This window comes from Chaetura pelagica, unplaced genomic scaffold (assembly GCF_000747805.2).
Source record: "Chaetura pelagica isolate M959 unplaced genomic scaffold, ChaPel_1.0 scaffold177, whole genome shotgun sequence".
Classification (NCBI taxonomy): Eukaryota; Metazoa; Chordata; class Aves; order Apodiformes; family Apodidae; genus Chaetura; species Chaetura pelagica.
In genome coordinates, this window is record NW_009953803.1 from 1,064,551 (window position 1) to 1,076,444 (window position 11,894).

Sequence of the window (11,894 nt, forward strand, 5' to 3'; positions counted from 1 at the left end):
GATGGGCTCAGGCTGTAGCCATGCCTGGCAGCCTCCTTGGGGCTGGGGTCTTCTGCTGAGGCCTGGGGGCCAGTGCTTGTCCAGGTTCATTTAGTTTTTGTGCCCTGCTTTGTCACCACTGCTGCTGAACACCACGGCCCCCTGTGCCCTGTGTAAGTGTCACACTTCGAGTCCAACTGCCAATCTCATTGCTCACGATTAATGTTCCTCTTTTCTTTCTTCTCGTCCCATGGCAGTGAGTGTGGCCCACCTTGTGTGATAAGCTCTGCTTCCCTCCAGAAGTGTCTGGTGGGGATCAGGTTGTGGTCACTGGGCTGGGGAATAGCAAATAAAATGGGACGTGACAGTCTTCCCATGCAGCTGAGCTGGTTTGAGCTGGTATTATCTTCACTTTTGGTTCACTTTTTTCTTTTTTTGTCTTTTTCCTTAGATCCCAAAACAGCCACAGAAACAGAGACAGACATCTGTGCGGAGTGGGAGATAAAGACCATTACTAGTGCACTGAAAACCTACCTGAGGTAAGGCAGGAAAGCCTCATCTGTCATGCAGCTTCAGTGATGACCTGGGATGTTACTGCCTGTTATTGCAGATCCTTAACAATCGCACTTTGACAGAAACCAAGTAGAAAATGCTCTTCAATTATTTATTCTGGCTTTTCCCTTGACCCTCCAGCACGTTGGAGTAGGATCTGGGGAATATGTTGAGCTCTGACAGATGCGTGTATCATACAAACATGGGTTTAAAAGTCTCACATCCCCTGCCTTGATTGAAGCTTTGCCTTAAACTGCTCAGGAGGGGCTCCCACCTGCTGAGCAGTGGCTGAGGGGAGCCCAGGGCTGCTCTGAGGGCTGCTCAGAGCTGGGTGCAGAGCTTTGGTGTACTCATAGGGTAACACATCATCTCTGTGTGTGAGTTGATGCCATTATCACAGTGGGTTATCTTCCTAAAGGTGAGTTTGTTGGCTGCTCCCAGCATCTTGTTCCCCACAACATGCTCCTGCCTGTTGTGGCTGCAGCTCCGTGCCTGTTCTCGCTGATCCAGGTCTTGGGCTGCGTTTGAGAGGGAGCGCATGCAAGAGAGAGGCTCAATCCAATTAAGGTGATGAGTGTAATTAGCGTGGTGGATCTCAGCCTAGAAAATCACAAAGTGCTGTATAATTTTGCATGATTGGCAACCTTTGCTCCAGAGTATGAACTGTTTGCAAAGCCATGAAGGATGTCGGCAGCACCAAGATGTCTCAGTGAAGGGATGTGGAAGTGGGAGGAGAGAATGGGGAATTTAATGGGAATGTTCATGTTTTATGACTAAGTTTGTTTCCCTTTTACATTTTTTTTTAAACTTACTTGGAAACATGGACTTCCTAATGTACTGAAACTCTGAAGGAATGCTAAAATTAAAAATTAATTTAGTGTGGTGCAAAAAAGGGAGGAAGAATAAATCGAAAGCACTTCAGTAGATCTTACTCCTTCTGATGGGGAAATCAACAAGAATTGCTATTGATTAATTCTGCACCTTTAAAAATGGAGCTGAATTTATGTTAAAGGTAAAGCTTTCTTGCTGTGGATAGTGTTGCTCAGAGGAGTTGGTGCATGTTACCTTTTTATCTTCCAGAATGCTGCCAGGGCCACTCATGATGTACCAGTTTCAAAGGAGCTTCATCAAAGCAGCAAGTGAGTTTGTTGATGTTTGTGGCGCTTCTCTGGAAGTGGAGAGTAATTTGCAAGTAACTGAGCATAACCTCTGCCCTGCTGCTTCCCCACCAACCTCCTTCTTCCTAACTTCTGGAAAGTAGAGTAAGAACAGAGACAGTAGGGACATGTTGTTGTTTGGGACTTCCTGGATGAAAAGGAGCTGTGGGATGGTGCAGGGGGAATGGAGAGCTGGCTGGCCCCTTTCCTGATCACAACTGGCTTTTTGTATGGCTGGTGTCTGCTCTCAGCTCCCTGCTTCAGCCAGTTCATTTCTCCCATTTGGCAACAAATGGTTGCAGTTGGTAGATAGGAAGAGTCCCATGGAGAGCACCTGCAGCATGCCTGGGTGCAAGGTGGGGTAGGGAGAGGGATCCCCGGGTCCCTGGGATGGTTGTCAGTGCTTGTGTTGGGGCCTGCATGCCTCTTTCCATGATAACCTTCTGATGCATCATCTTTTATTTCCAACGCAGAACTGGAGAATCAAGAGTCAAGAGTGTCAGAGATCCACAGCCTCGTGCATCGGCTCCCGGAGAAAAACAGGCAGATGCTGCACTTGCTCATGAACCACTTGGCAAAGTACGTTTATGACTGATATGTTTTTCTCTCCTTTTTCCACTTCCTTTGAAAGTTAATAGTGGTAGAAAAGTTTCCTTGTGTGAGTGTGCAGTGTTGAGTCATATCGGGTTGGCGAGTAACTGGAAACCCACGTGTGAGTGAAATGAGGAGGGACAGAGCAGGAAGGGAGGGAAGGAGGGGCTGGTCCCACTGACCCATGTCCCTGCTGGCCCTGCCAGTGCCACCCTGCCCTGGCCCTGCGGTGGCCGGAGCAACCCATGCACTACTGGGAATATAGTGTTGCTCTTAATGGCGTGGTAATGGGGTTGGGCTCTCCAGAAGGCAGAGCAGAGGTTAAGCTCAGTCTGGGCTTCAGATCAAGCCTAGTGTTAAAGCACTAAAAGCTCTTTCTTCGCTACAATAGGCGACTCAGGGGTGTGTTTTCTGCCTTCATGTGACCTGGTTAATCAATACTTCTAGACGACCTTGAAACTTCTCAAGGGCAGAGGAATCATTTTTTTGCTCTCAGTGGTAGAGCTGACCTATAATTTCCTATGTTCTTCCTGCTCCTGCAGGTTACCATGGAAACCTTTGATTAGTGTTTAAAAAGTGAAAGCATGTTCAGGTGTTCACGCCAGCCTCAAGGCTGCGGGGTCGTACCTGCCCTCGCTCGTCGCGTGGGCATTGAGTGAGCAAGAGGGATGAGGCAGGACTTGGAAACCTGGGGAATGAGTTAATCAGCATAAGTGTTTAAAAGAAGAGAACCTGAAGTAATCTGTTTAAGAGACAAAATAACAGATGATGCTTCAAATAGGCTTAAAAATTACTCCAGATGCTTTCTTACAACGCGGATTTGTATCTGTTCCATGGATTCCCCAGCAAAGCTGTGAAAAACCAAAGACCTGGTTTAGATCTCTGTTTCAAAACCTTCTGCATTTACAGGCTCAAGCCAAGGGCCAGGCGGTTCCAGGTACTCCCGCCAACCAAATATGTGTGAGGAATCTCATAACTGCTCAAGTGCTTTTCATTTAAAGGAAAACCTGGTGGTGTTTGAGTGCGATGTGGAGGGGGGAGGCAGGTAACACAATGGGTTTCATGCTGCTTTAGTAGGAAAGGAACTAAAACAAAACACAAACAAGCAATAAGGCTGGTGGTGTGTGCTATATTAGGAAGAGGAACAGCTCGTAGTTGTTATTTGATGGGAAAAAAAATTATCTCGGAGAACGGCAGGAAGCCGAGAAGCAAGAGCCTGCTCTGCTGAGCTCGCCGCCCTGCGGCAGCTCCCCCAGCCCTGGAGCCAGAGCTGCTCCTGGGGCGTCCCGGGCTGTGGGGCTGGAGGAGCAGCCAGCCCCAGGCAGGGGCTCTCCAGCACCCCTCCTGTGGCAGTGCTGCAGCCCCTGCACAGTGGGTATCCTGCACCCAGCCCCTCCGGAGCAGCACATGTCTGCAGGAGCACAGGGAGGGCAGCCCAGCCCAGGGCTCATTACTGCGCCTCTTCTAATTGCAGCGGTTGAGGCAGTGGGACCATAAAGCCAGGTTAAAGGCTGAGCAGGAGATAAAGCTTCACATCTGCAGATGATGTTTGGGGAGAGGGAGAATGTGGCAGAAGGGACAGGGGCTGGGCTGCCCCGGTGACCAGTGTGGGGAAGGGGAGTGCTTCAGGGTGGGGCTGGTGGGGTTTGGGTGCTGCCCCATCCTGGGCATCCAGAACTAACATGAGCAAAACTGAAAGGCCCCATCCTGACGCTGCCAAACTGAGCTGCACTTCTCAGAGGAGATTACCTCATCTGTTTCTGTTTTGGTTTAGTTTTTTGGATTTTATTTTAAGCTATGTCTGAATAATCAAGATTTGCGTTTTTATCAGATGAGCTAAAAAATATTTCTCACAGTATTACTGTGAAGTTTACTTGCACTAGAAGCAGAAGTCAATCTGCAACAGTCAAATAGAGAAAGAGTCTGTCCCACACTGTCTTACATCTGGTTTTTTTGGTTTGTGCACTTGCTGTTTCTTACTAAACCAGCCGGGGAGCAAGCGCGCCTCCTGGGGCGTCCGGGGCTGTGGGGCTGGAGGAGCAGCCAGCCCCAGGCAGGGGCTCTCCAGCACCCCTCCTGTGGCAGTGCTGCAGCCCCTGCACAGTGGGTATCCTGCACCCAGCCCCTCCGGAGCAGCACATGTCTGCAGGAGCACAGGGAGGGCAGCCCAGCCCAGGGCTCATTACTGCGCCTCTTCTAATTGCAGCGGTTGAGGCAGTGGGACCATAAAGCCAGGTTAAAGGCTGAGCAGGAGATAAAGCTTCACATCTGCAGATGATGTTTGGGGAGAGGGAGAATGTGGCAGAAGGGACAGGGGCTGGGCTGCCCCGGTGACCAGTGTGGGGAAGGGGAGTGCTTCAGGGTGGGGCTGGTGGGGTTTGGGTGCTGCCCCATCCTGGGCATCCAGAACTAACATGAGCAAAACTGAAAGGCCCCGTCCTGACGCTGCCAAACTGAGCTGCACTTCTCAGAGGAGATTACCTCATCTGTTTCTGTTTTGGTTTAGTTTTTTGGATTTTATTTTAAGCTATGTCTGAATAATCAAGATTTGCGTTTTTATCAGATGAGCTAAAAAATATTTCTCACAGTATTACTGTGAAGTTTACTTGCACTAGAAGCAGAAGTCAATCTGCAACAGTCAAATAGAGAAAGAGTCTGTCCCACACTGTCTTACATCTGGTTTTTTTGGTTTGTGCACTTGCTGTTTCTTACTAAAAAAGCACATGGGGCTTCTTGTGTGGTGTGGAGCTGCCATTAATAACAGTAATAAAACCACCCTAATAGGAGGCGAGAGGAGAGCAGATCCTGGGGAAAGGCACAGGCAGGGTGGAGGGTGAGGAGTGTATAAATAGAAAATTTGGTTTCTGCCTTTTGCTGTATCTTTAGGCCTATTTGTGCTGTCTCATGTTCAGATGTCCAGGCAATTACCCTCTGTGAATACAGAGCATGAGCAATCCCTGTCTGTGTTCCTCCATCAGGGATATAATGCTGCAAATTTCCTTTTCTGCTCTAAGGACTCTGCTTCCAGTGAAAATTGCTATTATGATGTTATTCTTTGACTCATGAGTAGGTCAAACCTTTAATTTTCCTTCCTGGGACATGTTCACAATGTCAGGAGTCCTGTGATAAACCCAGGGGTGATTTGCTGTTCCAAAAGAATGGAGAGCTCTTTATTCTGATGTTTTTCCAAGGTGGATGTTGGCAGGAAAGCCTGAACACCCTCTGTCCGGACTGTCCCAGTAAGCCCCATACCTGTGTCTGCTGACCCTGCCAAGGGGCATGACTGAGGAGGCAGCAACTGAAGTTAGGGAGACTCTGGTCATCTTAAAAATCACCCAGTTTCTCTTGTCTCAGGCCAGAATAGCCCATGCCTTTCAAAGAACTGAAAGGCAAACCCAGCACATTTTCTGTTTCCTGTAGCTGGATTAGTTACCAGTCTCTCCTGCTTAGTCAGTCCATTACCTCTTGCAGCTTTAATGTTTGCAGGGCATGGCTGGTGAGAGTTCTCCTCCCCCTGCTCTACAGGTAAGAAATACGCTTTTTAAAAAGCTACATGAAGAGCTGATGCCAGGAGACGTGGGGAGCTTGCTGTGTGACCTGTATGGTACCCAAACATGTGGCACTGACCCTGCCCCCCACCCCCCCGTGCCTCTTCCAGGGGGTGACATTTATAGGTCCCTTCCAACCCAAGACATTCTATCATTCTGTCATGTTTTAGCAGCCTGTGCCCACCCTTCCCCCTCCTCTGTCGGGGCAGCAGCTTCAAGTCTGCACAGCGTGGGACTCTTCACACCATCCTTAGGGCTTTCTCTTTTTTTCTGGGACTTTTCCCCCACTGTTCCTGGCTGGGGAAGCAGGCAAAGGATGCCTCCTGGGTGCTGCAGAGCACCGTGGGTGCAGCAGGCTGCCCCACTGCACGTCACCTAGCAACTGCCTGCATGCTGCTGGCTTGTTTTGCTGCAGAGAGCTGCTTTTGGCCCAGCACCTATCTCCAGCAACAGCTACACTGGAGTTTCAAATGCTATTTTATCAACAGAATGTGGCAGCTCAGATTAAAGTCATTTTTTTTTTCCTGCCAAATAAGTTAAAGCTGCTGAGCGCGGTGCTGCCGGGAGTGCAGCTGGTTGCAGAAAACTGCCATTTTTGCCTTTTTCTTCTCTTTCAGTGTGCTTTCATGTTAGGTGACAAATGCTTTGGAGGTGCGGAGCAGGAGGATTTAACTCTGATTATCTTTCCAGAATTTCAGAATGGTTGTTATTATTTTTTTTTTACATGCATATAATTGCAGTGACACCTGAGCCTTGCCCTGCTCTGTGGCACTGAGATCCAGGTTCTGCCGTGCAGATGGTGCTGTGCTTGTGCACCCTGCTGAGGGGCTCCTGCTCCCAGCCCGTGGCTCTGTCACTCTGAGCATCACTGCTGCTGCTCCATGCATCATCCCCCCAGCCGAGGAGGGGCAGGGCTGCCCCTGCCTGCATGTCTGCTCCTCTCCTGGCACAGGGTCAAAAGAATTTAGGAGGCTGCAGGAAAGAAGTGTCTACGTGTATTTAGCAGAATCAATTATCTTTAATCATCCACGGCTGTGGCCTGGCCAGCAGTGACTAGTTGCCTTTCTTTTTCCTGTGATGGTGTTTTCTAATTTACGTGTTTTAACCAAGATGATAGTGATTACTATCTCTAGCACAAATTGTTTTCCACTTATCAGCATGGATGGTTTCCATGGGCCCTGCAGGGCGGCTGCTGTTGGTCGTGGCCCCACCGAGCCAGCCAAACCCACCCTCTCTTGCAGCCCCTTGGCAGGATGGGGCAGGGGCTGAGCTCTCCAAGGGTGCTCTGCTGAATGAGGGACTGCTGGAAGGAGAAGAGGACAAGCATCTTCTGGGTCTTCTGCCTAAAAATACAACCCGGTGCTTGTTTTCCCCCGCGTGGAGCAGCCCTGTCCTTGGCAGCCCTGGGCTGCGCTGCCCGCACACAGCCCTGCGGCAGCCGGGGCCCTGGCAGCAGCGCCTGCTCTGCTGAGCTCTGTGCCTGCCACCTTTGGGAATCCCACCCAGGCACCTGTGCAGGACCTGGGGTGGCTGCTTCCCCAGAATGGGCTTTTCCTTCGCTTGTTTTTCCCACTTCCCCCGAAGGTGCAGCCGGCGAGGAGGCTGACGCCTCTTGGCACAGCAGGTCTGATTTCATCCCCATGGCAGCTGTTTATGCTGCTGTCTGGTAACTATTCATTTGCTTGATTTATGTATTACTTCCAGTAAGTCATTCTTGTCCAGGACGTTCTGGAAATTTCCACTAGCCGCTGAGGCCTCTGAGATGCACTTCTCTCATATGCTCCTCTCTTGATTTGGCTGCCTAAAGGAAAGAGCTTTCTGACTGAGGTGGCCAGGCCGGGGATGATCCTCCCGCTCACCAGCACGGCCTCTTGCCTGGCACCTGTTTCTGATCCCTTTAGATCGTGGCACTGCTGGGTCCCTGGTGGATCCCTGGGAGTCCAAGTGACACAAAGGATCTGGTGCTCCCTTGGATAGCAAAAGGCAGATCATATGAGAGGTGACTCCCTGGAGGCACGCTCTGCCCTGCAGGAGCTGGAAGAATCCTGCCTGGGGCTCATCTGTCCCAGGTCTAGCTCTTGCCATACTTCTTCCTCCACACCTTTTTCTCCCTTTCCTCCTCTTGTTTTTATTTATCTGCTTTTCATCTTGGTTTGGAGCATCAAGTCCTGGTACCCGAGGAGCTGGGATGGGTGCTGCTGTGGGGCTGGAGCCACTGGTGCTGCTGGGCACCCTCAGAGCTGCTGGGGTTCCATCCAACCCACTATGTTGTCTTGTGGTTTAATGGAGAGGTTGAGAGGAGATGCCATGGGGCCTGAGCCCAGCCTGGCTGCAGCCCCTGGAGCTTCATCCCCACTGTGTCAGCAGGTGGGTGCAGGTCCATCCCCTGTGGCTGTGCGTGGAGCTGTGGATCCCTGCTGGTCCTGCTGCCTGTGTTGCCTGTACGTACCCCAGGCAGGCAGGGCAAGAGGTGAGAGCCAGCACACAGAGTAAGGGGGAAGGACAGTTTAGGCTCATCTTGCTAAAACAATACTGAGCAAAACAAGGACATCCTTGGTTTTGAAAATACCATTCTAAGCAACTATTTTAAATCATCCTCTTCCCAGTTGGAGCCAGACCCACTCAGATCAATAGAAATCCCTTTTGTTGTAATGCTTTGACATGGTTAGCCAGTATAGCCAGCTGTCTGTTTATTTTTCTGTTCCTGCGTGGGAAAGGCCACCCCAGGCAGCAGCAGCACAGCTCCCTGGGGCTGCCTGGCAGGGGGGAAGGCAACAGGTCCAGCAGCACTGGGACCCCTCCTTGCTCCCAGCTCCAGGGGGACAATGCAATGTCCTCTGAGTCCCTCCCCCCTCCATCAGCTCAGGCTCCCTGCAGCTCCTGGGCTGTTTCACACTGCAGACAGGCAGCAGATGAGAGATTGCTCTGCAGATGCATTTGAAATCCTAGCGTGCCCGTCTTGCCTGGCTAATTTAATTACAGCATTTAACTGGAACCACCTGTAGCTCTGTGGGAAGGCACAGGCCCTGGGGGTCCACAGGCCCCTGGCAGAGCCTGTCGTGGGGGCTGTGCTACTGCTCGGCCCCTGTGCTCACACCCCTTCCCAGCACTCAGGAAACCTGCCTGCTTTTGCCCCCTGGTATTCTCAGCTTTTGCATTAGACTCCAGAAGATGATTTTACCTTTAAGACAGTTTGTTAGGGGGGTAGTTTTTTCATCCAGGGAGCTTTGCAGAGCAGGGGGCCTGCCCTGTCCCCCCCTCCTGCCCAGCCACAGAGGTCCTGTGCGTGTCCAGATCCTGCCACTTGGCCCTGGGAGCTTGGACCTCTCCAGCCATTGCAGGTGGTCTCTTAGATAGTCTTTGCAAATGGCCTGCATCCATTTTTCTTCTGCTACCACAAAATAATCCACTGGATCATTGATAACGTGTCAGCAGATTGGCTCCTTCCTCCTCCTCAGGGTTGGAGCACGTTACATCAGATACATGGTGGGAGCAGAGCAAGAACAACCCCAAGCTGCTTTTGCAGTTAGCAGCTGGGGTAACGATGATGCTGTGAACACATTCCCTTGTTTTCCTGGTATTTTCTCTGCTCAAGACTTGTAGAAAGGGGGATCCTTTCCTTCCTCTGAAGGTTCTCTGCAAGGTGCAGCCTGTGCTTGAGGAGCAGCTCTGGCCTGGTTCAGCACGTCCTGAGGAACCATTCATGTTTTGGAGCCAGAGATGTCCAAGCCTGGTGGGGCAGGGCTTTTGGTGTACCTCATCTGGGGAGCTGGTGGTGCTCTTGGCAGAGCAGAGACTGTTTCTGGCTCAGCAGGTGCTGGTTGGGGGCACAGTGGGAATGGGACATGGCCCCAGGAATGCTGGGCACCCTGTACAAAGCAGAGGCTGGGTGTCTGCCTCCCCCTTGCAGGCTCTGGCTCTTTCTTACTCTTCTGGTTTTGTTTTTAATAAGACATTCTGCAGAATTAAAAAACAACAACAACAATAACAAACCACACCAAAAAACCTGTAGGTGTTTGCTGTGCTGTTTGGGCTTGGTTTCCTGTAATGTGTACATTAGCAAAAGGTTTTGTTCTACTTCTGCAAATGAACTTTTAATCTCCTCAGCCTGTACTGTCAATTGAGTAGCTGGGTGCATTTTCTGGTAGCTTTTTCTTCCATGCTTCTTCAAAAGGTCCATAGATTTTTCTGAAGACACCCCAGTGCTCAGCTGGAGAGGAATGCACATCAAAGACTGCCACGTCTCTCTTATCAGGTTCTTCACAACTCTTGTATCTTCATCACACATAAGAGTTATCTCTCTAGATAGGATGATGAGTGTCTTAAATTTGACTAAAGCTTACAGCTCCAGTGCTGGCAAGACCAGTCATTTAGCAGCATGTGCTGGGTTGGCTGTGGAATTTCTGTGGTTTAGCATCCCTGAGAGCTCCCTTTGGCCAGCTGGGATGGCTGGGAGAAGCATCCAGTGTTTGGCATAGCTCAAGTGTTAATTCTTGTCTTTGAACTTTATGTTGTTGGGTAGAGGCTGTTGATAGCATATAATTATCTGGCTTCTTTTTAATTGTTTATCACAGTGAAACTGGAACTGTGTACAGAAGCAGATTGAATCTAGAATGAGCAAAAGATTTCCAATAAATAGCTGGCATCTCTCCCTGGTGTTGTCTCCATTCCTGCAGCCAAAGTGGGACATCAATGTTTTAATGAGAGTTTCTCTAGATTGCTCTGTGTGCTGAACAAACCCAGGTCTAAACCAAGTTCGGATACATAGATGTTAGTCAAATTTCTTTTCAACAGAAGAAATGAAAATAAATGTCACCTGTGCCAAGATGTCTTTTAGCTACAGCTTTCCCCAGAATGGGGAGTGATCCTTGGCCCAACCTGGACCTGTCTCCTCTCTCCATCTTCATGTGAATAAACCACATGTCTAGTTGAGGTCTAGACTTTCTGTAATTGCATTTTTGCAGGATGTTTGGTTTGGTGGTGATGCTGGGCTTACCAGGACTGAGCTGAGGGAGCCAGTTCTGCTTTCCACAGGCTTTATGCACGTGTGTAGGTACCAATGTGCCTGGGGCCTGGGAGTCTGGAAGTACATTCCTTAGCTTCTGCTCCCTGTGTCTCACTCACCCCAAGGTGGGAGGAGGGTCTGGCCATCGGCTGCATGGTGCCCTGCTGGGAGGCTGGGGCTTAGCAGGCTGTTGGTTTCTTGAGTTAAATAGTTATTGTACTCTTGAATGCAGTTCTGTGGAAGTTCATTGCAGTTTGGTGGTTACCTGCTGCTGTGAAAGTGGGAAGGGCATCATGGTGAGTGGGTTTGCCCACGTGTGTGTGGCAGGATGCACGACATCTGGAGGGGATTATTTTTCCAGTCATTGAGCAAAACCTCATTCCACTGGCCAAGACAGGATAAGCATTTTACCTGCTGTTGTTAACCATGACTTCAGTTTATTCTCTGTAGCTGGTTGTTTCTGTATTCCCTTTCTTTCCATGTAAACAATTTTTTTTAGGAATAAATGTTTTGGAGGGAAAGGCATTAACCTCACACCTGGGAAGTGAATACGCTCCAAGATACCTCTGAGGTGGAAGGAAGGAAGGAAAAAAAAAAGTCAAAGAAGCCTGCTTAGTTGCTCTGCCCTGTGGCTGGTGTGCTTGTGTGAACATCCAGGTGTCTACCACGGAGCTTCTGCTCCTTGCCCTGCAGCCTGGCTTTGGGCTGGGCGTTATTGCCCGTGGGCAGGGACAGCAGGAGTTGCACTCGCTCAGACTGTTGCTGGTTCTTGCTGGGAGCCTTTCTGGCAGCCCCTTCACTTGAGCTGTTCCCCAGCTGTCAGGTAGGCTTCAGCACGTTGCTTGCCCTCACTGCAGATCTTTCAAGGCGTTTCTGGTTAACATCTACTTGCTCTCTCAAGCTTTTATGGCCCCACTGGCTATGCCAGTTTGTTATTGCCATGTGAAGGCACTGACCATTTCCCTTTCCAGAGGAAAACCCATCAGTGCAGCAGGGGCTTTGCTGGGGGCTGTGGGGCTGGGGGTGCTCTGTGCAGGCACAGCTGCTGGCCAAAGCCCCACT

General features: G+C 50.2%; 1 protein-coding gene across 1 annotated transcript in view; it reads left to right on the plus strand.

Annotated features, from left to right (window-relative positions):
• Positions 1 to 11,894, plus strand: part of ARHGAP26 (Rho GTPase activating protein 26) — a 113,931-nt gene that overhangs the window by 55,711 nt on the left and 46,326 nt on the right. Inside the window, exons 14-16 of the mRNA XM_010001244.1 lie at positions 431 to 518; positions 1,612 to 1,670; positions 2,162 to 2,267. Of these exons, the coding sequence (XP_009999546.1) occupies positions 431 to 518; positions 1,612 to 1,670; positions 2,162 to 2,267 (253 nt within the window). The remainder of the gene's footprint in view (positions 1 to 430; positions 519 to 1,611; positions 1,671 to 2,161; positions 2,268 to 11,894) is intronic.